The 26,275-nt window shown below is 43.3% G+C and overlaps 1 protein-coding gene across 2 annotated transcripts in view; it reads left to right on the top strand.

The window, feature by feature from the left end:
• The window catches only part of NMT2 (N-myristoyltransferase 2), a 56,725-nt gene that overhangs the window by 9,927 nt on the left and 20,523 nt on the right, over positions 1-26,275 (top strand). For both annotated transcript variants that reach the window (XM_065921162.1, XM_065921163.1), the window contains exons 2-6: positions 16,661-16,796; positions 21,614-21,755; positions 24,478-24,596; positions 24,693-24,784; positions 24,907-25,023. In XM_065921162.1, coding sequence (XP_065777234.1) covers positions 16,661-16,796; positions 21,614-21,755; positions 24,478-24,596; positions 24,693-24,784; positions 24,907-25,023 — 606 coding nt within the window. The remainder of the gene's footprint in view (positions 1-16,660; positions 16,797-21,613; positions 21,756-24,477; positions 24,597-24,692; positions 24,785-24,906; positions 25,024-26,275) is intronic.

Below are 26,275 nucleotides of genomic sequence, written 5' to 3'. Positions count from 1 at the left end.
AAAATTTTTTTTGACTTGTTAATCATCTTCATTCACTCTGAAAGATCCGGAAATGAGAAAAGTCACAGAAGTGGGAGCTACTCTGTAACTGTGTATGGGCTGATCTTCTGTCATAAAAACATTTGTGAGCATAAGTGAGAAAGGCTGGAGGGAATAGGGTAGTTTTTCCCTGATCTGGACTATCTTGAAGGCTATGCTCTACCAACACCCTCGACCCTTTTTGAAAAACTTGATTTTTCTACTTGTCTTCTTCACCATTTCATCTTGGAACAGTGTTAAGTGCAGTGCAAGCAAATATGCTTTTAAGAAATTTGTTTGTGGAATAACTGAGCAGTTTATATTTAGTTTTTCAGTTATGTGTAATGATCTTAAAGATATACAAACAGTTTTTAGGAGCATTTAAAATATTTCTTCCTTCAATCTGATCTTGGATAATCTGCAAAGACAAGTCTTACTTCACAAACTAAACTTCACATTGGACTATTTCTGGCCAGTGCGTATTGATAAAATTTTATGATGAGTTAGCAGGAGACTCAAGTTCGATCCCTGGGTAGGGAAGTTCCCCTGGAGGAGGAAGTGGCAACCCACGCCAGTATTCTTGCCTGTGAAATCCCATGGACAGAAGAGTCTGGCAAGCTACATTCCATGGAGTCACAAAGAGTCGGGCACGACTGAGCATGTTTCCACAGCCTTACTAGAATTGGATTTTTGTTTGTTTGTTTGTTTAATAATTTATTTTTTTATTGAATAATTGCTTTACAGAATTTTATTGTTTTCTGTCAAACCTCAACATGAAAGAATGGATTTTTATGGGAAGCAAGCCTCAAACATGTTGGATAATAGTGAAATAATCATGAAAAAAGAAGGCTAATGAGATAGGACCTGTTTTCCCACATTTAGGTTATGGTAAAAGCTGAAAGAACTAGAAACTTGGGATCAACCCAATATCTAAAAGGGGGAATTGGTTAACAAACTGTAGACCAGAAACTAGCAAAGGGAATCATCCAGGGTCCTATTCTAGCTGGGCCAGGATTGCCCAGGGTTTATTGGTGAGCCACTGACGGAGACAGCCACCCTCTACTGCTGACATGGAAACACTGGGATTGTTGGCTGGTCCCACTGTGGTCGCTGCCCCATGCTCCAGCCTCAGTAGCTACCGCTGCCTGTCTCCTTGGCTGATCTTTATAATGATAAAGGTCATTGTCAGTTTCTGCTCCTCACTGGTCACAAACTTCTAGGGTAGCTTTGAGCTTGGAGCTCTCCAAGGTCTTCTCTGTGACTTTCTGCTTTGACCAGAGATGATGTGGTTCTAAAGAACCTCGGGGAAAGAAGTTGCTGAGCTAGGGATGAAGCTCCCTAACTGATGAGGTGCCTGAAATCCTGTTGAAGGTCATGCTGTGATGAAGCCAGGTGCTGAGAGCGGCAAGGTTGGCTTCTTGCTCTGGAATGTGCATCACACTTGGTGAGGAAGCAGATGAAGAAGTCGTGACTGGAATCACACAGATTGGCTGCTGAGAAAACAGAGTCACTCAGGACTTCCTTGTCAGTCCAGTGATTAAGACTCTGCGCTCAATGCAGGGTTATGGGTTCGATTTCTGATTTGGGAATATCCCACAGAATGAATGGTGTGGGCAAAAACAAACAAAAAACCAGACTCACTCATGGCACCTCTATTAAGAGAACCTGAACTGTAGATAAAATCAGTTCTTGAGGGGGGCAGCCACGTGGTCAGCCTGTATCAGATGGGTGCCCTGATGGAGTATGGGAACAGCCTGTGGCCAGTACTCTGGAGAGTTTGAGTTGACCTCAGCCCAGCTCCCCTGCGGCCGGAGCTATGAGTTTTCTTCTGTCAGCTGGGCACTGTGATGCTCCTTGGGTTACCCCTACATTTTTCTTAAACTGTGCCAAAATCACCTCATATATATATTCTCCTGGGTAGTACATTTCCCTCTCAGTAAAGTGACTTGAGATCCCAAACAGAATACACATCCACACCTATACACAAACACATACAGATCTGTTACTATTCAATAAAAGACCACCCTGTTAATGTTTAAAAAATGTTCACGAAAGAAGAGGTCATTCCCCAAAGACCTCGAGATTGCCAATAAATATCTAAACAGATACTCAGCCAGTGGCAGTGCATAAATAGCAGATGATATAGCATAGTAATTAACTGGATCCTGGAGTCTGAGTGACTGATTTGAGTCCTTGGCTCTGCTGTTACTTAGCTGTGATGTTCAGCAAGGTACTTAACTTCTACATATTGTGGTTTTCTCTTCTGTAAATTGGGAGTAACTATCATCAGAGGACTTAACCTCACACAGTTGTTGTGATAGTTTACACGGTAGATATATGTAAGGTGCTTGCCCTGTGACTGCACTAAGTGTTAACTGTTATGCCAACAACCATGACGGTGATGAGAATGGTGGTATGATGGTGGTGATTATGATGTTGATTGTAGTGATGGTAGTTATTATGATGTTGCTGGTGGTGATGATGGTGGTGGTTATGATGATGGTGATGATGTTGATTGTGGTGATGGTGATGTTGATTGTGGTGATGGTGTTGACGGTAGTGGTGGTGGTGATGAGGGTGATGTTGATTGTGGTTATGGTGATGGTGGTGGTGGTGATGGTGGTGGTTATGGTGATATTGGTGGTGGTGATAGTGGTGGATATGGTGATGTTGGTGGTAATGATGATCATGTTGATTGTGCTGATGGTGTTGATGCTGATGTTGCTGGGGTGATGGTGGTGGTGGTGATGGTGAGGGTGACGGTGATGATAGTGGTTATGGTGATGATGGTGGTAATGTTGATAATGGTGGTGGTGATGTTGCTGGTGGTGGTGGTGATGTTGATTGTGGTGATAATGGTGATGATGATGGAGGTGTGAGGATGATGATGATGATGCTGATGATAGTTATGGTGGGGGTGCCAGTTTATTACCAAAGTGCTTGTTACCAGCATTATGTAAGTGTTCCCTTTCCTCACATTTTTCTGGTATTTTTAGACTTAAAAATGTTTGGCAAATCAAGGAGAAAAAGAATCTGAGGTGGTTTCATTTTCAGTTTCCTTACTACTGGTGAGGTTGAGCATCTTTTCAGAAATTTATTGACTATTAGGATTTCCTCTTTTGCAAATCATTTATTCATATCCTTAGCCCATTCTTCTCTTGGTCTTTTATCTTCCTAATGATTTTTACATTGATTTCTCATTCATCCAGCAAATATTTATTTTACACCTCAGACACTGTTAAGGTGCTTAGAATACAATGGAAGAGGCTGTCTTATGGATTTTATGTTCTTGTCAGAGGAAGACAAATAAATACCGTATTCTTAGCTCTCAAAAAGTTATATGAAGAAAAATAAAGCGGGATAATCATAATAATAGCTATCATGGACTGAGTGATTTCTCTGTGTCAGCTACTAACATATTAACTCGTTTTATCCTTACAATTTTGGGAACACCATCTTTTGAAAACTTTATCTTTTGCAGGCAAGGAAACCGAAGAACAGAGAGGTTAAGTAATATATTCCAAGTCACGCAGCTGGGAAGTAGTGGAGACAGGTTTCAAAATCAGGTGGTCCGACTCTAGCTAAAGCCCGCAGTCCTAACCAGGATAGTATGTTGCCTGTCTATACTATGCTAGAGGTAGAATGTAAACAGGAAAAGAGCTTTCTATTACTACTTTATCATGTGTTTTATAAATACCTCACCTCCTTCTGTAGTTTAAAAATTTTGTTTATAATCACTTTGCCACAAAATATTTAACTTAGATGTAGTCCAGTTTTATCTTATAGTGTGTACTTTTGGGTTCTTATTTAAGAAATTATTTATTTCACTGATATGAAGTTATTGTCATTCTTTTTAATTGGATTTTTAAAAACTTGTTTATTTGGAGGTGTTCTGGTCATGTCAAGTGACTTGTGGGATCTTAGTTCTCCCACCAGGGATTTAACCTGCACCCCCTGCATTGGAAGTGCAGAGCCTTAACCACTGGACCATCAGGAAAGTCCCTATTGTCATTCGTTTGCTTATTCAATCAACAGATACTTACTTGAGCATCTATCATATGCCAGATGCTTATCTAGGTATGGATAGATGTTAAGAAAGCCAACACAACTCATTTCACTACTGATTTATGATGTAATTGTCATATATCAAATTCTTGTATGTAATGATTGTTACTGGCCTGCCTACTCCACTTCTTTGATCTATTTATTCTTGAGTTTTGTTGTATCTTAATAATGTTTTAGTTGTCAAGGCATTGTGGTTATTATAGACAGTTTAGAAAATGCATGAAAATACAGAAATGATTAAAATCACTTATAATCCAACCATTCTCTATGCAGGAAATTGGAAATCAAAGGGGAAATTTTTGTAAAATAATTATAATATCAAACTATTAATGGTCATTGTGGGGAGGGGGTAAGTGATCTCTCTGGTGGAATCCTCTGAAATCTAAAATTGTTTCTTGGGACTTCCCCGGTGGTCCAGTGTTAAGACTCCACCTTCCAATGCAGGGGGCTCAAGTTCCAGGTGGCACAGCCAAGAAAATTTTTAAAAATTTAAGAATTGCTTATTTTTGGCATTCCATACCATGCATCAAGCTCTTACAATTGACCTGTTAGTTATGACAGGCTAAGCTGCTATAACGACTAGACCCTACAGTGTAACTCAACATGATAAGGTTTTTTCCTTATTGATGGGACAGCTCTGGACAGGTATACAGATGGATGGTAAGGGGACTTCCCTTCATCTTGTCCATCAGGGGTTGGCCCCCTTCCATCACATGACTCTGCCGTCCTCTACTGTCTCATCCGACACCTGCCTCCAACCAGCCCACGGGAGGGAGAGCATCCAGGAGCACCGCCAGGCTCCTCTCTGGGCCAGCAGAAAGTGGGGGTTCACGTCCACTCTCATGCCAGCGAGTGGAACTCAGTCGCGTGACTGTACCTGACCTGCCAGCAACAGGGAAGTATAGTCCAGCTGTGAGCTCCTGGACCAAGGGGGGATGGGTCTTTGTGGGCAGCTGGCAGTCTTTCTCTCTCTCACTTGTTTCTCCTGGAGCAACTGTAAAACATTTACAGTTTCCTATAAAATGTGTTCCTTTGCTCATTCCATTAAGTCCTAGTCTGCAGAACCTCTGAATACGTCCAAGAGATCTGCAGGATATGCTTATTAAATGTTTGACATTTCTATGGCTGAGAAATAGTTTGTTGGTTTACCTTGGGGTTTAAAATGTGCCAAAGGTTCTCTTTAGGCAGAAATACAAGTATCTGGCCTTCCTGCAGTAGCAAAATGGGGAGGCTTTTCCTTATGGGTTTTTCGTATGAATTGTGGGGGAGGTGGAAAATGGAACTTCTCTTCTTAAAAATCCAAGAGATCTTTGTAAAAGGGTGGCATGATTTCTGTGGCTAAAGGTATGGGATTCAGTAATCAACTTCAGGCAGTGAGAGTCTGAACCCTTTTCTCTATTGGATATCCCAGAAGAATCTTCTCAGGCAGGGATTTTTCTCTTATCCTGAGGGCTTCTCAGTATCTTTCCATCCCCATGGAATAAATTTCATCTGCCACTTTTTCAGCAGCTTTGTTGAGATACAGTCCATGTACCTATGATTCACTCATTTCAAGTGTACAGTCCCATGGCTTTCATTATATTCACAGAGTTGTATAGCTGTGACCAGCATCAATTTTATAATGTTTTCATCACACCAAACTGAAACCATGCATCCCTTAGCTGTCACCCCTGACAGCCCCTGAAACCCCCTGTCCTCCGAGTCACTCACAACTGCTGATCCATTTTCTTTCTCTTTAGACTTGCCTTTTCTGGCCATTTCATATAAATGGAATTATACAGTGTGTGTGGCCCTTTGTGACTCTTTCATTTGGTGTAGTGTTTTCACAGTTTATCTATGTTGTTGCAGGAATTAATACTTCACTTTTTTAATTGCTGAATAATATTCCATTGTATGGATATACCACATTTTCTTGATTCACCAGGTGATGGGTATTTGGATGGTTTCTTCTACTTTTTGGCTATTATGAAGAATGCTGCTATGGATATTTGTATACAAGTATCTGTGGGCACAGATATTTTCATTTCTCTTAGTCATCTACCTAGGAGTCGAATTGCTGAGTGATATGGTAAATCTTTCTTTAGCATTTTGAGGAACTGCCAGACTGTTTGCCAAGCACCTGTACGATTTTACATTCCCATCAGCAGTATATGACGGTTCCAGTTTTTCCACTTCCTCGCCAACACTTGTCATTATCCTTTTTGGTTCCAGTTGTCCTAGGGAAGGTAAACTTTTCAGCTCTGATTCCCAAATTCTAGTCTCCTTAAGGCCAGACCCCTGCCACTCTTCCCCTGCGTGCAGTGCAGTGGTGAGCACATAGTAGACAGCTCAGGAAATACAGGATAATAGGCTGCAGTCAACTTCACCATGCAAGTAGGGAGCACTGTAGCTTTCAGAGATCTTCCTGGCAATGTGTGATTGGAACTACCCCAAGAACCAGAATTATTCACTCATCCATTCAAGAAGTACTTGTTATAAAAATCTACTCGTATTGGGCAGTAAAGCATTGGCGACCTCAGGGGTACCAATAGGAACCGCTGTCTTCTGCACCCTTCACATACTGACACAAATGCACACATAAATCACATAACCACAGTGCCGCAAGTTTCCTACTTAACAAGGCACCAACCACGGGAACCCTGAGCAAGGAAAGCCCGAGATAGAAGGACTCCCGAATCAGAGAATGTGCAAAACCATACTACCCATGGCATATTTCTAGCTCTGGTATCTGGCTGTGATGTTTGTTTAAACCCAGTCGCTAGTCGGATATTTCTGGAAGTCCTTAACTACTAGATCATTTTTTTTTTTCTCTACTTGAAGATTTTAAACATAAACATCACAACGGTGCAGATTTGATTCTACCGATGAAAACAAACTGCTCGTTTTGGGGATGGGAATGCTTTACTATTTTTAGACCAACAGGGTGTCATTTGGCGGGGTCTTCATGTATCACAGAAAACGAGCACTACTTTCTATTCCAGGATTAGGGAGAACAGGGAAACACACATCTATAGCTCATCCACTCACCCTTTTCTAAAATAATAATAATTGTTAGTGTCTTTTATTTTATATATTTTATTTTTTGACAGAACCATGTGGCATGTGGGATCTTAGTTCCCTGACCAGGGATCGAACCTAAGCCCCTTGCAGTGGAAGCACAGAGTCTTAACCACTGGACCACTGGGGAAATCCCTCACGTGCTTGTCTTTTAAACACTTTTTCTCACTGTTGAACATGCCTTTCATGCTTTGACTCTGCAGAGAAGTGAACTAGTCACTATAACTCAAGAAGTTTGTGATTTTAATACATAAATAACCACCAGAAAGAAGAGTTCCTCTGTGACCTAGATGTGGGGTGACGAGCCTGCCACCTGGGGTCCTCTTAGTGGTGAAGACCGAGCCCACAGCCCTGTTGGGTTAAATCAGCACAATTCCTTCTCCCTAGCACTGCATGCGGCGGTGGGGGCCTCTGTCCTCAGGGGACCGCTAGCCTCGGCTGTCGGAGGCCCACCGCCTTCCAGTGCAGCATCTTGACGAGGCTGCCAGGCTGGCTGGGAGGGGAAGCCAGCAACGAGCAGGCGCAGCACCCTCACATGCTCCCGGGAACTCCACCTGCTCCATCTCCTCGTCTTCCACTGGCTCAGCAAATAGCCTGCTGGGGCCCCCCTTTCTCGCTCCAGGTGGGGGAGTGCATGGGCCCACCGGAGCGTGCACAGGAGGGGGTCAGAAGTACTGGTGAGGACGAGTGGTGTTTCTCTGAGTAGGAAAAACCCAGTTCTCCTCCTGTGTTCTCCTGACTGACCGCCGTCCCCCTCAGCTCTTCTGACACCAGGCACGTCTGCAGTGCCAGCGGGGATCCTGCCATCTATGTCGACCGGGACTCCGTCCACCTGGAGATGGCGTTAGGCCCCATGGGTGGCGGGACCCCGCAGACTGCACCCTCCCTGCTGGGGACTCCAGTCCTAAGTCCAGGCTGCCCCTGTGCCTCTGACCAACCAGCTACAGACTTGAGGTTCTTCCCAAGAACCCCTCCTTGTTGTGGTTAATCTGAATTCACAGCCCTCAAGAAAACACTTTTTAGGGAATTTCTTGGTGGCCCAGTGGTTAGGACTCCATGCTTTCAATGCTGGGGACCTGGGTTCAATCCCTGGTTGGGGCAGTAATATTCCATATACCACACAGCATGGCCCAAAAAAAGAAAAAGAAAACACTTTTTACTGCTTACCAATTGATTGTAAAAGGATGTGACAAAGGATACAGATGAACACCCAGATGGAAGAGGTGTGTGGGACAAGGGGTGAGGGCTGAGACATGGAACTCCCACACCCTCCAGAGTCCATGCTCCCAGCCTCTCCCCAGGTTCACCAGCCAGGAAGATCTCTGCTTCTGAAGGCTTATGACTGATAATTAATTCCATTTCCTGCCCCCTCACATCTCTGGAGAACTGCAGATGGGGGTCTCAAGCTTCTGATCATGGCGTGATCTTTATGACCATCCAGGAGCCCACCCATAGGCACCTCATGAGAACAAAAGACACTGCTATCGCCACCCGGGAAATTCCAGCAGACTGGGAGCTCTGTGCCAGGGACTGGGGCCTTATACTGTCTCTGTTATTTCACATGCATTTTTAAAGAGACCTGAGAGACTCCCTTCTTAGGGAGCCTACACTCTAGCGGGAAAAGCAGGTAAGAGCCCCAGGCTTTGTGTGTGCTAGATGGGAGGGTATTGTGTGAGTGGCTCAAAAGGTAACGAGTTTGCCCACTATACAAGAGACCCAGGTTCAGTCCCTGGGTCAGGAAGATGCCCTGGAGAAGGGAATAGCAACCCACTCCAGTACTCTTGCCTGGAGAGTCCCATGGACGGAGGAGCCTGCCAGGCTCCAGTCCTTGGGGTCGCAAAGTTGGACCCGGCTGAGCAGCTCACACTTCCACTTCAGAGGGCAGGAGGAGCATTGAGTTAGGAGCGCCTACTTCACATTAGAAAGAAACAAGGATTCTCGAAAGAGGTAATTCTTGGCTTAACTCTTTCTTTTTTTTAATTTATTGAAGTATAGTTGATTGTTGTGTTAAGTAGTTCAGTTACACATATATACATTTTTATGTATTCTTTCCCATTATGGTTTGTTATAGGATATTAAACATAGTTTGTTTACCTATTCTATATATAAAAGCTTACTTCTGTTAATCCCAACTTCCTATTCCTCCCTTCCTTCAACCCCCGCACCTTTGGCAACCACCAGTCTGTTCTCTATGTTCGTGAGTCCGTTTCTGTTTTGTAGATAGGTTCATTTGTGTCATATTTTAGATTCTAAATATAAGTGGTATCATACAGCATTTATCTTTCTGACTGACTTCAGTTAGTATGATAATCTTTAAATCCATCCACATTGCTGGAAATGGCATTATTTTATTCTTTTTCATGGCTGAATAGTATTCCATTGTATATATTCTTTATTCATCTGTTAGGGGATTGCCAGGTGGCTCAGTGGTAAAAAGAATCCACCTGCCAATCCAGGAGCTGTAGGAGAAATGGGTTCAATCCCTGGGTCAGGAGGATCCCCTGGAGGAGGAAATGGAAACCCACTTTAATATTCTTGCCTGGAGAATCCTGTAGGCGGAGGAGTCTGGTGACTAATTCCTCAACCAGGGATTGAACCCACGATCCCTGCATTTGAAGTGTGAGTCTTAACCACTGGACCACCGGGTAGGTCCCCTGAGGCCATGTCTTAATATGTGAAGCTTTCATCTTCTGGACTAAAGAGACTTTTGATGCAAGTAAAAGAGGAGAGTGCAACTTGAATCTGCCAGGGGTGTGCATGTGTTCCCCATCCTGAACCCCCCTCCCAACTCCCTCCCCATCCCATCCCTCTGGGTCATCCCAGTGCACCAGCCCTGAGCACCTGTCTCATGCGTCCAACCTGGGCTGGCGATCTGTTTCACATATGATAATTTACATGTTTCAGTGGCATTCTCCCATATCATCCCACCCTCGCCCTCTCCCACAGAGCCCAAAAGACTGTTCTGTACACCTGTGTCTCTTTTCCTGTCTCACATACAGGGTTATCATTACTATCTAAATTCCATATATATGCATTAGTATACTGTATTGGTGTTTTTCTTTCTGGCTTACTTCACTCTGTATAATAGGCTCCAGTTTCATCCACCTCATTAGAATTGATTCAAATGTATTATTTTTAATGGCTGAGTAATATTCCATTGTGTATATGTACCCCAGCTTTCTTATCCATTTGTGTACTGATGGACATATAGGTTGCTTCCATGTCCTGGCTATTATAAATAGTGCTGCAATGTATGGCAAAACCAAAACAATATTGTAAAGTAAAATTTAAATAAATAAATAAATAAAAGTTGGCTTAAAACTCTACATTCAGAAAACTAAGATCATGGCATCCGATCCCATCACTTCATGGCAATAGATGGGGAAACAGTGGAAACAGTGACAGACTTTATTTTGGGGGGCTCCAAAATCACTGCAGATGGTGACTGCAGCCATGAAATTAAAAGACGCTTGCTCCTTGGAAGAAATGCTATGACAAACCTAGACAGCATATTAAAAGTCAGAGACATTACTTTGCCAACAAAGGTCCATCTAGTCAAAGCTGTGGTTTTTCCAGTGGTCATGTATGGATGTGAGAGTTGAACCATAAAGAACGCTGAGTGCCGAAGAATGCTTTAGAATTGTGGTGTTGGAGAAGACTCTTGAGAGTCCCTTGGACTGCAAGTAGATCCACCAAGTCAATCTTAAAGGAAATCAGTCCTGAATGAGATGGTTGGATGGCATCACCGACTCAATGTACATGAGTTTGAGTAAGCTTCGGGAGTTGGTGATAAAGAGTTGGACACGACTGAGCAACTGAACTGAACTGAACTTCACCTTCTGGAGATGCTGGGGATGGGGAACAGTTTAATTCAGAGTCTAGGCAGTACTTGCCTCAATGCTCAGTCGTGTCCAACTCTTTGTGACCCCACAAACTGTAACCTGCCAAGCTACATACATGGCAGGCTATGTAGCCATGGGATTCTCCAGACAGGAATACTGGGGTGGGTTGCCATTTCTTCCTCCAGGGAATCTTCCCAATCCTGGGACAGAATCCACGTTTCCTGTGCCTCCTGCACTAGCAGGCAGATTCTTTACCACTGAGCCACCCTGGGAAGTCCAAATTCTGCCTGGGTTTTTGTATTCTCTAAGGTGTAAGTCACTCAGTCGTGTCCGACTCTTTGCGACCCCATGGACTATACACTCCATGGAATTCTCTAACTTCCATTCAAATGCTGAGAATCTGATTCTTGAGTTAATCTCTCTCTGTTCTCATTTTCTTGTAGACAGCTGGGAAAAGCCAGCATGCTTTCAGCCTTCTGCCCAGAAATCTTTTTGCTTAGTTTCATGCTCATTAGGTCCATTTTCTATTTTCCAACTTCATTCCTGGTTAAATAAAAGAACATTTAAATCTACAATGAGACTTTTTTTCTACCTATCAGATTGTCAGAGATGAAAAACTATGGTTATATTTCAGCACTAGCAGAGATGTAGGCAAACTGATGTTCTTATTTACTGTTCTGTCCTTCGTTCCTCTATGTGTGTGCATGTGTGCTAAGTCGCTTCAGTTGTGTCCAGCTCTTTGCAACCCTATGGACTATAACCTGTCAGGCTCCTCTGTCCTTGGGATTCTCCAGGCAAGAATACTGGAGTGGGTTGCCATGCCCTTCTCTAGGGGATCTTCCCAATCCAGGGATCGAACCCAGGTCTGCCACATTGCAGGCAGATTCTTTACCCTCTGAGCCACCCAGGGAAGCCCAAGAATACTGGAGTGGGTAACCTATCCCTTCTCCAGCAGATCTTCCCAACCCAGGAATTGAACCGGGGTCTCCTGCATTGCAGGTGGGTTCTTTACCAGCTAAGCTACCAGGGAAGCTTCATATAGGTAAGGTAATTTTTCCTCTCTGACTCTGTTCATCTTTGATTTTCTGTAGTTTGAAAATGATTTGCCAAGATGCTGTTTGGGTGGCATTTATCCTGCTTGGTGTTCTCTGAGCTTCTTGGATCTGCGGGTTAGCTCCTGCTGTTGATTTGGGCAAATGCTCAGTCATTATTGTTTCAAATATTTCTTCAGTTTCTCTCTCCTCCTTCTGGTTCTCCCATTATAGGTATGTTACACTCTGGTTTCCTCACAGTCCTCGGATACTCTATTCTTCTTTTTTCCATCTTCTCTGTGCTTTTCAAGTTTGGGGAGGGGGATGGTTCTGAGGTTTTCACTGCTATGTCCTCAGGCTCTGAGATTCTTTCCTCAGCCACATCCGGTCTGCCAATAAGTACATCAAAAGACATTCTTCGTTTCTGTCACAGTGTTTTGATTCTTCTCCCTCTGTCAGGATTTCCACCTCTCTGCTCACGTTGCCCGTCTGTTCTCGTGTGCTTTCTGTTTTGTCCACTTGCGCCCTTAGCATATAATCATAGTTGTTTCCAATCCCAGGTCTGATCATCCCTCCATCCCTACCATGTCTAGTTCTGATTCTTGCTGTATCTTTTCCAACTGTGTATTTGGCTTTTTGGAATGCCTTGTCATTTTTTTTTTACTTGATAGCCAGCCGTGATGTACTGGGTAAAATGACCTGCTGTAAATAGGCCTGTGGTCATGCCGTGGTGAGGTGTGGGGGACAGGAAGCGTTCTGAGGTCCTATGACTAGGTCTCTGTCTTCTGCTGAGCCTGTGCCTCTGGACTGTGACCTCACAGATGTGGGATAGGATGGCTTACAGGGGCTGGAGTTGGGTATTTCCCTTCCTCAGATCAGTTAGGCTCTGATAGCCCAGTTGGTTAGGTTCTGGTTGACTAGTTTCTGCTGAGGACAGGCCTTGTTAAGAAGCACAGAATGTCTGGTGTATTTCTAAAATGACTGCCAGAAGTATGAGGGGATTCTTCTCCAGTGTCTCCCATGGGAACCTGATTGGGCTCCAGGGGTAAAACTCACGGCAGTATGGGAGAGCCCTGTGACTGGGCTGGTACCTCTCAGGCTTCACACACAGCCTCCAGGACTTTGTGAATTTTGGTCCCGGGCCCCTCCCTGAGCACTGGTCCCATGGAGGTTGCCACTTGTGAGTCTGCTCCCAGAAACTGTTGCTCCCATCTTGGGGGCAGCAGGTTGTCCTGTGTCCCTCCCTCCCTTAGGGATCTCAGAGGAATTTTTGGTTTTTCAGTCTACTAGGGTGGAGTGGTGACTTCCAAGCTCCTTACATGCAGAACCAGAAACTGACTTAATGTTGGTGGGGTGGAAACTGGTAACTGCTTTACTAAATACCATATTTTGTAAAAATAAAAATGTGTGCTCTTTGACCTAGCACTTCCACCTATGGACAAACTAGCATCAATGCACAAAGACGTAAGTACCAGAAGATTTTTTTGCAGCAGCATATTTAATATAGGAATGCTGCATAAAATATGCTATACTTACACAAGGGAATGCTACCCAGTTGCTAAAAAGAAATGAAGTAGCTCAATATATCCTGACATGGAAAGAAATAAATCCAAGACACATTTGTTCAGTGGAAGGAGAGAAAAAGCCAGATTTCAAAATAGTGTGTTTAAGATTCAATTTTTGTTTAAAATTTACTCATAGTAAAAACAGAGGCATGCTTAGAGAAGAAAGACTATTTTTAAAGAATTAATGCCAGAAAAACTATTGGTTTCCTTCGAGGGATCCTTTTATAAGGCTGTTGATGTATATATAAGGCTGTTACTTAATGACATTTGTCTTATAATGAACATGTACTTGATAATTAGGTAAAAATTCAAGTAGGAAAATAGGAACAGATAGAGCTAGTTAAGAACGATAGAAGAGGAAACTTCCCTGGTGGTGCAGTAGTTCAGACTCCGCACTCCCGATGCAGAGGGCCTGGGTTCAATTCTTGATAAGATAACTAGAGCCCACATGTCACAGCTAAGACCCAGCACAGCAAAATTTAAATAAATACATAAATTTCAAAAAAAGAGTGATAGAACAGAACTGGTATTTCAGTCACTTTCCCCTGCATCAGGTGATAATGGAATAATAATCTCTGACTCTAAATTTGAATTTATCTCTGCAGATACTGTGGGAGAGTAGGCTCAAAGAAATGGGAATTTGAAATCTCCTTGTGTCTCTTTTGCTCTTTCAGAAGGTGACAGCTCTAAGATGACAAGGGTTCCAAACAGAAATGTCTTACCAGTGATAGTTTTTTGTTTTTTCATGTAGAGTTTTTAATTGTTAATTCTTCTAATAAAAATCTTTATCAGAGACATTTCCCCCTCTGCAGGGAAGCACTTTCTCTGGTTCTGTTATGTCAAGATTCGTGGTTTGTGTACCCAAGAGACGTTTATAATGACATATTTTACAACATGTGTCTCTCCCTGACTAAAGAGTACATTAGCAGAGTGGATACCCGTGAAAGCTATTTGCCTTCCATGATAAAAGAGCATTTCTTTCTATGATTTTCCTGCTTAAATGACATCTAAGCACCCTGCAGGGTCACTGAGTGTAGACTAATAATCTTCTGAGTTCCTGCACCCAGTTCCAATGGGGAGGTGGGGTGGAGGAACTTCCCACATAACACAAGGTGCTTCTCAGACCCCAGCTGGGTGTCCCGCAATTCAACTCAGTTCTGACACTATCTTCTCAAAGACAGCAACAGACTCCACAGGTTACAGGCTCAGAACCCCCTCCTTTGGGGTTTTTATGGAGCCTCCCTTATATTCAGTTCAGTTCAGTCGCTCAGTCATGTCTGACTCTTTGTGACCCCGTGGACTGCAGTATGCCAGGCTTCCCTGTCCATCACCAACTCCCGAAGCTTACTCACACTCATGTCCATCGAGTCAGTGATGCCATCCAACCATCTCATCCTCTGTCATCTCCTTCTCCTCCTGCTTTCAATCTTTCCCAGCATCAGGGTCTTTTCCAGTGAGTCAGTGCTTTGCATCAGGTGGCCAAAGTATTGGAGTTTCAGCTTCAGCATCAGTCCTTCCAATGAATATTCAGGACTGATTTCCTTTAGGATGGACTGGTTGGTTCTCCTTGCAGCCCAAGGGACTCTCAAGAGTCTTCTCCAACACCACAGTCCAAAAGCAGCAATTCTTCAGCACTCAGCTTTCTTTATAGTCCAGCTCTCACATCCATCCATGACTACTGGAAAAACCATAGCTTTGACTAGACAGACCTTTGTTGGCAAAGTAATGTCTCTGCTTTTTAATATGCTGTCCAGGTTGGTCATAGCTTTTCTTCCAAGGAGCAAGCGTCTTTTAAATTTCATGGCTGCAGTCACCATCTGCAGTGATTTTGGAGCCCAAGAAAATAAAGTCTCTCACTGTTTCCACCATTTTCCCATCTATTTGCCATGAAGTGATGGGATCAGATGCCATGATCTTAGTTTTTTGAATGTTGAGTTTTAAGCCAGCTTTTTCACTCTCCTCTTTCCCTTTCATCAAGGGGCTCTTTAGTTCTTCTTTGCTTTCTGCCGTAAGGGTGGTGTCATCTGTGTATCTGAGGTTATTGACATTTCTCCCAGCAATCTTGATTCCAGCTTGTGCTTCGTCTAGCCCAGCATTTCACATGATGTACTCTGCATATAAGTTAAATAAGCAGAGTGACAATATACAGCCTTGATGTACTCCATTCCTTATTTGGAACCAGTCTGTTTTTCCGTGTCTAGTTCTAACTGTAGCTTCTTTACCTGCATACAGATTTCTCAAGAGGCAGGTCAGGTGGTCTGGTATTCTTCTCTGTTGAAGAATTTTCCAGAGTTTGTTGTGATCCACACAAAGACTTTGGCATATTTAGTAAAGCAGAAGTAGATATTTTTCTGGAACTCTCGCTTTTTCGATGATCCAACTGATGTTGAAAAATTGATCTCTGGTTCCTCTGCCTTTTCTAAATCCAGCTTGAACATCTGGAAGTTCATGGTTGATGTACTGTTGAAGCCTGACTTGCAGAATTTTGAGCATCACTTTGCTAGCATGTGAGATGAGAACAATTGTGCAGTAGTCTGAGCATTCTTTGGCATTGTCTTTTTTTGGGATTGAAATGAAAACTGACCTTTTCTAGTCTTGTGGCCACTGCTGAGTTTTCCAAATTTGCTGGCATATTGAATGCAGCACTTTAACGTAGATGCGGTTGACTACATCATCAGCCGTTGGTGTTTGATTAGACTCCAGCCCTGCTTGCCTCCCTGAGGTCAGGGGGTGGGATTGAAAGTTCCAACCTTCTAATCACAGAGTTGCTCCCCTGGTAACCAGCCCCATCCTTAGGTGCTTCTAAAAGTCTCCTCCTTACCGTGACCTAAGGGTCACCTTTAAGTTCTCATCTCTTAGGAAGTTCTAAGCATTTAGGGAACTGTGATCCAGGAACCATGGATCAAAAGCAAATACATATTTGATTATCTGAATATATATGTATTTCACATCAATCATAATGCTGAACATCCTAATGTAGTATGACATATGTTTTTCCTAAGTGATTAATTTCATGCAATTCAGATTTTACATAGTGACCTACCTGTTATTGTTTTTGCAAACCCTGTGAATTTTCTGACAGAAGTCCCGGAGGGGATTTGGGTGCCAAAAAGAAAAAGAAGAAACAGAAGAGAAAAAAGGAGAAACCAAATTCTGGAGGCACCAAGTCAGACTCGGCATCCGATTCCCAGGAGATTAAGATTCAGCCGCCTTCAAAAGTGAGAACTGTGTTTTATTTTAATCTCTGTGTGTTGTATGGCTGTGAAAGTGGGTCCGGGCAGCTTAGGTGAGCACCCTGTTGGGGCAGAGGTGTAGTTAGGGTGTTGCCGTCACCGTGTACTGCATGGCAGGGGTCTCTGTGGGGTATTTACAGAACTCACGTTGGCACCCAGATAACTAAGCGGTCCGTGCTGGGCTTCTGTGCGTGGTGTGAGTGTGTGTGTGTGGTCTGCCTACATCTTGCCCCTTTCTAAGCAAATTAGTATGTAGCTTGTAATCATAGAATGAAGTCTCAGTGTGACCTTGTTAGGTTTTTAAGTTACACTTAATGTTTGATTCCTTTTTGTTCAGGAGATATTCACATTTTTTATTTTCCTGGGTGTCTGTCTAATTACTTGAATACAGCACCGTTAGGCAGCAGATTTCAGCAGGAGCCACCACGGGTAAGTCTCATGTTGACTTTGCCTTGGACCAGTCTGCAGCAGCCAGTCCTAATTCCATTGCCAGAGGGTGGAAATAACCCAGTTTAGACCAAACCAGAAGAGGTCTGGCTGGGCCCCGTGTCCTGTATGCCTCTGGAGGTGCTGATGGCAGACGCCCCTTCCCTGGGGTCACCCCGGTCACCCTGGCTGCGAACAGAGACCTCGTGTGCTAGGCCCAGGAAAGACAGAACTCTTGATGCCAGACACAGCAAAAAGTGGGTAGAGTTAGGCACATAGCAAAACAGATTATGTGATTGTTGTAGCTCCAGGTGAGCTGGGGAGAACGTGGTATCCTGGCCCAGCTAGGTCCTGGCCCTGCGGCTGTCCAGCCAGGTGCCTCTGCCAGGCTCTGCCCTTCCCACAGCTACCCAACTCACAGGCTGTCTTGAGGTCATAGTCAGACCGTCTTTATCACGTGGTTTTTATGCTGTAAAGCAGTGTATACATGGCAGTTGTTATGGTCATGCAAGTTTTGTGGGCTCTAAATGTCTTTCTTGCACAAAGTTTTCATCATGTGACAGTGGGGGAGTCTGGCAGGTGGTTTTGTTGTTGTTATTATCAGTTTTACACACAAGGACCAGGAATCACCGAGAAGGAAAATTACTTGCCCCAATTTTTCCCTGACTGCTTTTGTGGGGTGAGAAGAAAGTACAGTCTCCATCGATAGATTTTCAATCTGGTTCTCAGATAATAAATAGTCTATCCACAGTTATAAGTTCCAAGATAACTCGTATAAGCTGGCAAGATATCTTTTTTTATGTCTCAAGGTTGCTTCATCAGATAAATGTAGTGTTACTTACATGCATTCATGACTATCTCCTTATTTCTTCTGTCTTCACCACCAGTCGCTGCCAGTCCCCGTATCCCTGGTGATTTTGGGTCCTTTCCCTACCTCCTGTCACTTAGCAGAAGCTACATAATGGGAATTTGGGATTAGCAGATGCATATTCTTACGTATAGGATGGATAAACAACAAGGGGTTTCCCTGATAGCTCAGTTGGTAAAGAATCCACCTGCAACGCAGGAAACCCCGGTTCGATTCCTGGGTCGGGAAGATCCACTGGAGAAGGGATAGGCTACCCACTCCAGTATTCTGGCCTGGAGAATAGGCTACCCACTCCAGTATTCCTGGGCTTCCTTTGTGGCTCAGCTGGTAAAGAATCTGCTTGCAATGCCGGAGACCTGGGTTTGATCCCTGGGCTAGGAAGATCCCCTGGAGAAGGGAAAGGCTACCCACTCCATTGTTCTGGCCTGGAGAATTCCATGGATGGTATAATAGTCCATGGTGTCACAAGGAGCCGGACATGACTGATCGACTTTCACTTTCTTTCACAAACAACAAAGCCCTACTGTATAGCACAGGAAAGTATATTCAACATTCTGTGACAAACCATAATGGAAAAGAATATGAAAACGAATACATCTGTGTATAACCGAGTCACTTTGGGGCACAGCAGATTTTAACACAGCATTGTAAATCAACTCTACTTCAAAAAAATTTGTTTTAATTAAAAATAAAATGAGTGGATGAATAGAATTTTAAGGAAAAGGAACCAGGCAAGGCAGGAGGAACTGCTAGCATGATGTAGAGAGATTCTTTCTTTTTTAGTGAAGTCAAAATTGTTTTAATGTGGGCTTTTCACTGTGTCTTAAAACCTGGGGCTCCTTTCCCCTAAACTGATGCCAGCTCAACATAAAACCATCAATGACTTTTAGAGATTCTTTAGTTTCAAGAATATTGTGGTTTATGCTCAAGAACCAAAATAAAATGATATTTGGGTTCTTATACACTTCATGGTTATTAAAGACTTGGACATTTTTTCCACGGTATTAAATTGGAAACTAGTGGGCAAGGAGTACAGTTGGTGTTTAGTATGTCCTAAGGAGCAGGTAAGGAGAAAGAGAGGCATGTCTGACTCTTACATCGGAAATACAATAGTGGGAGACTAATGTAGGATCCTTCCCAGTCTCACCTTTCTAAACACTCCATTTGGTGCTGTTCCGGAAGGTGATTGGATAGGTTTAAGAATTTACCATAGCCGAGTTTACTGCTCTGTCACTGTGGATTTGAAAGTTGCACTTACTTGAATCTACTTTAAGAGCATCATCTGTAAAACCATTGAGTCACTGTGTTGTACATCTGAAGCTAATATAATATTGTAAATCAACTAGACTCATTTAAAAGAGAGCATTGAATAGTGAGCATCAGGATATAGCTACTTCATGAATGGTGATTTTATATAAAGACTGCTGGTCAGCCTGCTTAGGCAGAAACCACTCTGAGGGTTCCTTCCTGGAGACAGAGTACCATCACTGGCTTCTTTGAAACAAAGATGCTAAGGCATGTTTGTTATGAAAGAGTTGGAGTTTGGTATATTCATGTTAGAGGATTTAACTCAAATAGCAGGAAAGGATTACTATGACAAATTCAGTGCAGACACTGTAGATATGTTTTTGTAAGACTAGGTTTACTTGGCCTATTGTAACATAAATGGATGCATGTTCAAACATTATTAGCTTAAATATACTGTCCTCTTACTTTCTCTGTAAGTTATAAGTCTCTTCATTGTGTTGTTGGGGGCTCAAATGGATGTAAATTCATTTGGCTAGAAATCTGTTACTTTTGTGTTGGAGGCTCAAAGGAGACCCAAAAAGAGACATCTAAAACTACAATAAATCAGAACAACAATATAACTTTGTTAAATTAGTATGTGTAATTGAGGTATGAACCTGATGATTTAGACCTCAATCAAAATATAAAACAGCTTACAAAATCTGTGGTAGTCCTGGGTGACACTGTTAGACTTCCAAATGGAGACATCAAGACTTTAACCTACTTCTAGTTCGACTCCAGCACTTTGTTTCTTGGACTCATTTTAGGAGCAAGAATCTTAAGGGAACCTGGTGAGTCAAACTACCACAGGACGGTCTGTATTAAATATTTTTTACTGGGGCTTCCCTGGTGGCTCAGATGGTCAAGAATATGACTGGAATGCAGGAGACTCGGGTTTGATCCCTGGGTCGGGAAGATCCCCTGAAGAAGAGAATGGCTACCCACTCCAGTATTCTTGCCTGGAGAATTCTATGGATAGAGGAGGCTGGTGGGCTACAATCAACAGAATCACAAAGAGTTGGACACAGCTGAGCAACTAAGACTTTCACACTGAGTCAAACAAGTCCGCTTCCCAGATACAAAGATTTGCTCCAGGTCACAGACTTCAGATTCAGAATTGAACTAAGTCCAGACCTGCTGTTAATAAACCACTGAGGGTCAATGGTACCTTTCCTTGGTGCCTGTGATGTTGACAAAAACTGAAAGCTCTGAGACTCCTTCTAACCACTTCTGAACGCACAGCGAAGAGTGTTCTTTGTATGGCATCAAAATTCTAAAACCCATCAGTAATTTTGCATGTTGAGAAAACCTCACCAATTTCCATATTCAGTCTTATGTCCCACTCTCATTTCAAGTATAGTCTTATTTTCTAAGTATTACATCATTTGAGGGATTTTCCAGGAAAAAAAAGAAAGAACTAAGGAATCTTCAGAAATGACAGAAATATTGGTTTTAAGGAAGGAACTTTAGTTTTTAAAGGCATTGTCAATTTTATAGACTGAGGATATGTTTTACTAAAAAGGAAGGTTATTTACCACACTTGGGTTGGGGTGAACAGGCTATGGTTGCAAAAGGTTCTGAATTCGTGGAGGAAACTGCACATCCTCATTGAAGGATTTGTCTCTGGAGGAGCGTCAGAATTAGGAGAAGGTGGGGTGTGGTCCAGGATAAGGCATCCTTTGAGAGTCCTTTCTTGATGAATTTCCTCCTCCACCCAGCACTAAGTTCAGGGTTCTTTCTTTCTTTTTATGAACTAAAATTTGCCTTGTCCACCTCGTTTCCATTCTAGAAGTTATTTCTTTTGTCCCCGCATTGCTCCTGTCAAGCATTAACTCCAGGGGCTGACTGGCTGCTCTATGATGCTCACGTTTGCATTGCATGGCAGCCCTTTCTGCTGCTCCACACACATGAGTAATTAACCGTGAGGACCATTTGCAGATGGTTGGGAAACTGAAGCAAACATTGGTTTGATTTACTAGAGATTTTCCAGACTGTCAGAGCCCCACTAAAACTATAGGACTGTTGTTGCCTTTATCCTGTACCTTTGCTTGTATTTTAATACATTAGCATACTTGAGCCAAGGGTCCACGCTTAGAGGAGGATTGTGCGTTTTTCCAACGAATGCTGTAGTCTCCGAGGCAGGCGTGCGTGTACCTGCCCTGGGTTTGGGAGCGGCGGCAGCTTCCTCATGCTCTGTGCCTGTGTGTCTTTGCTGTTGTAGAATTCCATCCCAATGCAGAAGTTGCAGGACATCCAGAGGGCAATGGAGCTGTTGTCTGCGTGCCAGGGCCCCGCCAGGAACGCTGATGAGGCTGCCAAACACAGGTTCCAGTTTTGGGACACACAGCCGGTGCCCAAACTCAGTAAGCTTTTCTGCCTTTTCCCTCTGAAAACAAAGCTGGGTTAACAACAAACAAAAAAACACTAAAAGAGACTTGATTTCACTTATATGATTTGTTTCAGACCACAGATTCTGAGTCATATTTTTCCTATTAAAATAAATATTGAGTGATGACATTGGCTTTTAGTAACAACAATTTTAATATAACTCCTGTGCCGACAAAAAATCTAGTGTCCCCACACTTCAAATATTAGTGTATTAAGTATATATATATACACATAAAAGAGGAGTCTCCTCCACCACCAGTGTTTTGATTCCAATCTTCATGGAGTGGTTTTTCCTTCTACATAAATTTTTAGCAATCTCACACCTCAGTTATCCCAGAAGACACAGGAAATTTGTCTATTAAATATTATTGAAATAGAAAATTTTGCTCTGTTTAACAGTAGGATTCTGAACAGTCACCCACGGTGTTAATGATTACCAGTGTGATAACACTCCAGTGTAAGTGAATCGGGACACCTTGTGAAGGCCTTCGTAAGTGCTGTGGGTCATGTCAGAACTTCATTACTAGTCCTCTTCCCACAGTGCCAGGCCTGCTCCATCATATTTCACTTAAACTTCTGCCACTTAAGTTTCTGTAAACATAATTCCATTGTTACCCTTTCACATTATGCCCCCCCCCAAAAAAAAATTGGCCAAAAAGTTCATTCAGCATTTTCCATACCATCTTGTGGAAAGACTGGAATGAACTTTTTGGCCAACCCAATAGATGCTCTAGATGCCATAAAAATGTTTATCAGTGTATTACAGGCTCAACTTGTTGCTTTGACTTATATTTATATAAAGATAGATCATTGTATCATTTCTATGTATTTCTTCAATGATAGTTCCAGATTTAAAATTCAATATATAATATTTAATGTATAATATATAATATTTAATATAAGGGGTTCTTTGCCATCCCAAAGTCTTACTAGCCAAGTTATGTACAGATGGCCAGTTTCATCAGTTATAAAGCAGGGAACAGTTGTCCTCCATGCCATCAAATCATGGATTTCAAACTTTTTAAAAGGGATTGTTCCTTTCCCACCCACGCCCGCCCCACGCAGCTTCAAAAGCAAGAGCTTCAGAGCATGAACAGAAGAAGAAAGCAATGATCTTCGCTTGATGTTAAGTCTCTAGAAATTATTTGGTGAGGAAGGAAGACCCTCTAGAATGAATTTACTGGATTTTAAATGACAATGAATTAAGTGACCATTGGCTAAAGGGAATGAAGGTTTATTGATCTGAATGTATTGGGTTTGGCTAAATGCTGCTGGTGGCTTTTGGGTCATGGCTCAGGGGAGAGGAAAGTCTCTTTAGCCGGCACCCACCCCAGTGCACCACCGCTCTGCTCACCTCATTTTAGCCCCTCCCCTAAATCCTTGCCTGGTTCTCGGGTTCCTAGAACATTCTCTATGCACCTCAATTAAGGCAGAGCCAGGTTAATGGCCGAAGAGGGACCCTGAGGTTGGGGAGAACGTTTGAAAGTCAGGGAGACTCTCAGAGTCCAGAGCCCTATTCCAGTTCAGTCAAACACACCCCGCCATTTGGAGCTGCTTGAATGGGGGGAGCCCCTGGTGTTGTGTGCATCAGCCAAGGCCTAAGAGCAGCTCCCCAGGAACCCCGCGGGAGCAGCTGGGCCCCTGGCCACTGGGGCTGACCTGAGGGAGCCTGAGGTACTCACGTGGAGGTGAGCTACCGACCGGAGATAAGATGAATCTGCAAAGTCAGGGATTAGGAGGAGAGAAAAGAAACCCTTTAGGGTGGGTGCAAACTGTGACTTCCCCTGTAGAAAGGTCTCTGATGGTAAGAACTGTACCTGAAGGTCATTTATTCAGCAGATGTCTGTTGAGTGTCTGTAGTAAATGCCAGGCACTGGGACGCAGACACGGGAGACAGCAGAGGGAAAGCAGCGTAAGCGGGGAGCAGGTAGGGAGGGCATACTCCACGTAGGAAGAGCTTTCGTTGAGGATGCTAGGAGGAAGTGACTTGTAACATACCTGAAGAAGCAGCAGTGGCCGGCCATGTGAGAGGCAGGGGACAGCCTTCTGAGCAGAGGCCCAGCCCGAGGGAGGTTGGTGGGGCAGATGTGCTGAGGCTGGCCAGACAGGCAGCAGGCCACGGCCAAGGGTCTGGATTTTATCCCAGCCACACTGGGAGGTTCCAGAGGAGGGACTGGAAAAGGGCACCTTTGTGGAAATCGCTGGAGACACGGATGGCTTGTGTGCTGCCAGCAGCCCAGACGGAAGGAAACAGTCCTGAACTGAACTTTGGATTGTGCTGGGAGGGGTCAGAGGTCACTGCAGCCCTTGCCCCCTGTTTGTTGAAAAACAGAGTTAAAAAGAAAACATCTCTAAGACTGTCATAGCAAACCTACGTTGTCGGCAGTTTTGCTGTATGATTAGCCTCTAGTCTGAGGCTTCAGATTGAGGAATCACTGTTTTCTTGTGTCCAGTTTGCCATCAGATGGCGAGTAATTTCTCCTGTAATTGTTCAGATAGCAGTTACTCTCCACCTCCACATAACTACCCTACTTCCCTCTAGAGGTAGCTGAAACGGTACAGTATTTTTAAGGATTATGTAAAACTCATTAGCCCTAAAGCATGCTTTTGTTTCCGGTAACTGACCATTTGGGGTCGTCGGAATACTTTGTAATTGAATCATCTTTTTGTTTTTTTTCTCCTTCTCTCTGTGTCTAGATGAAGTAATAACATCTCATGGCGCAATTGAAGCTGATAAAGAAAACGTGCGTCAGGAACCATACTCCCTGCCGCAGGGTTTCATGTGGGACACTTTAGACTTGGGTAACGCCGAAGTGGTGAGTAAAACCTTAGACCTCGGTCCCCGCGTTGGCGTGGGTTGCTGCTGCGTCGGTCCCTAGCGTCACAGGGGGGACACATGTTTGGTCTCATAGCTCCGGGAGCTGTACACCTTGCTGAATGAGAATTACGTCGAGGACGATGACAACATGTTCCGGTTTGACTATTCACCCGAGTTCCTGCTGTGGTGAGTCTGTGGCTGCCGGTGCCTGGTGGGGATGCGACGGCAGTGGGGTTGGGCCGTCTCTCTCTGTCCCTGTTTTCTTGGACACTCAGCGCGCTCGTTTTCCTCGCCTGTGTTGACTTCAGGGCTCTGCGTCCCCCAGGCTGGCTCCTTCAGTGGCACTGTGGCGTCAGGGTGTCTTCGAACAAAAAACTGGTGGGATTCATCAGTGCCATCCCTGCAAACATTCGGATCTATGACAGGTACGTGGTGAAGCTTGTCCCTTGTTGGTTTTGACATATTGCTTCTCCAAGAATTGTGGTTAGAATAGGCTTTTGTTTTTCCCAGTGTCTAGCCTATTTATTTATTTTATTGGAATATAATTGCTTTACAATGTTGTGTTAGTTTTGCTATACAACAACATGAATGAGCCATATGTATACGTATCTCCCATCTCACCTCTGTAGGTCGTCACAGGACGATTCCACATATGGCGTTAATATACAGTATTTGTTTTTCCCTTTCTGACTTACTTCATTCTGTATGACAGGCTCTAGTTTCATCCACATCTCTACAAATGGCTTTTTAAAATGACTGAGTACATGTTGTTGATGGTAGGGGAGGTTGTACATGTGGGGAGGACAGAGGTACATGGGAACTCAGTTTTGCTGTGAACCTAAAACTGCTCTAAAAAATAAAGGTTGTGAATTTATTTTAAAAGGTTGTGAACAATAACCAAAAAGACAGCTGTATTTTTCTCCATCTTTCTCTGCTTCTCAGTCTCATACATGCACACACAGGTTATGTATATATGTACATAGTAGAGAAAACAAAGATATAAATAGGTACTTCAGATTTGTTTCTGGGGAGGAAATTACCTGAAGGATTTTTTTAAAAGTCTTTTTATCCATAGGATATGTGTATTCCATTTTTGCCCTGGGTCTCCAGCCTAAAGAGTCAAAGATAGAGCTATGAAATGCGAAGATTTAGTGCATAGGTCTCTTCTCATTTCAGTATACTGGGTGAGCTTATTTACTGCTGAAACGCATCTGATCTCAAGGAATATTTTGTGCCAAATGAAATGCCTGTGTATCTGGAACCAGAGCAGCTAATGGACTTTGAAGCTCTAGAAGATTAATTGTTGCTCAGAAAAGTACCAGCTCTGGCCTTATCGAGGTGCTTCCCAGGGATCCCAGAGATTGCATTATACTCCAAAGCAGTGTCTTATTAGATTCTGCATCTGGGTGACCCAGTTTCTGCTATAGTTGTATACATTACAGGAAAAACGGATATAGAAGCTTTGAGGCACAGCTGATCCAGTTTCTAAACTGAAAACTTTAGAACAGACCCAAGTTCTCAGATTTATTTAGAACAAGAGGGTTTGCATCTCCACAACCTAGAGTTTATGATCATTTTGGTGGGGGCATGTGGGGAATAGTCTGTCAATCTGAATTTGTGAAATATCTAAATGGTAGAATATTTTACTTAAATATTGTGTTAAGGGAGACCTTTCAG

Source organism: Muntiacus reevesi, chromosome 2 (assembly GCF_963930625.1).
Source record: "Muntiacus reevesi chromosome 2, mMunRee1.1, whole genome shotgun sequence".
In the NCBI taxonomy this organism is placed as follows: Eukaryota; Metazoa; Chordata; class Mammalia; order Artiodactyla; family Cervidae; genus Muntiacus; species Muntiacus reevesi.
Note: the sequence above shows the minus strand (reverse complement) of the source record. Positions and strands in the feature narration are given on the sequence as shown.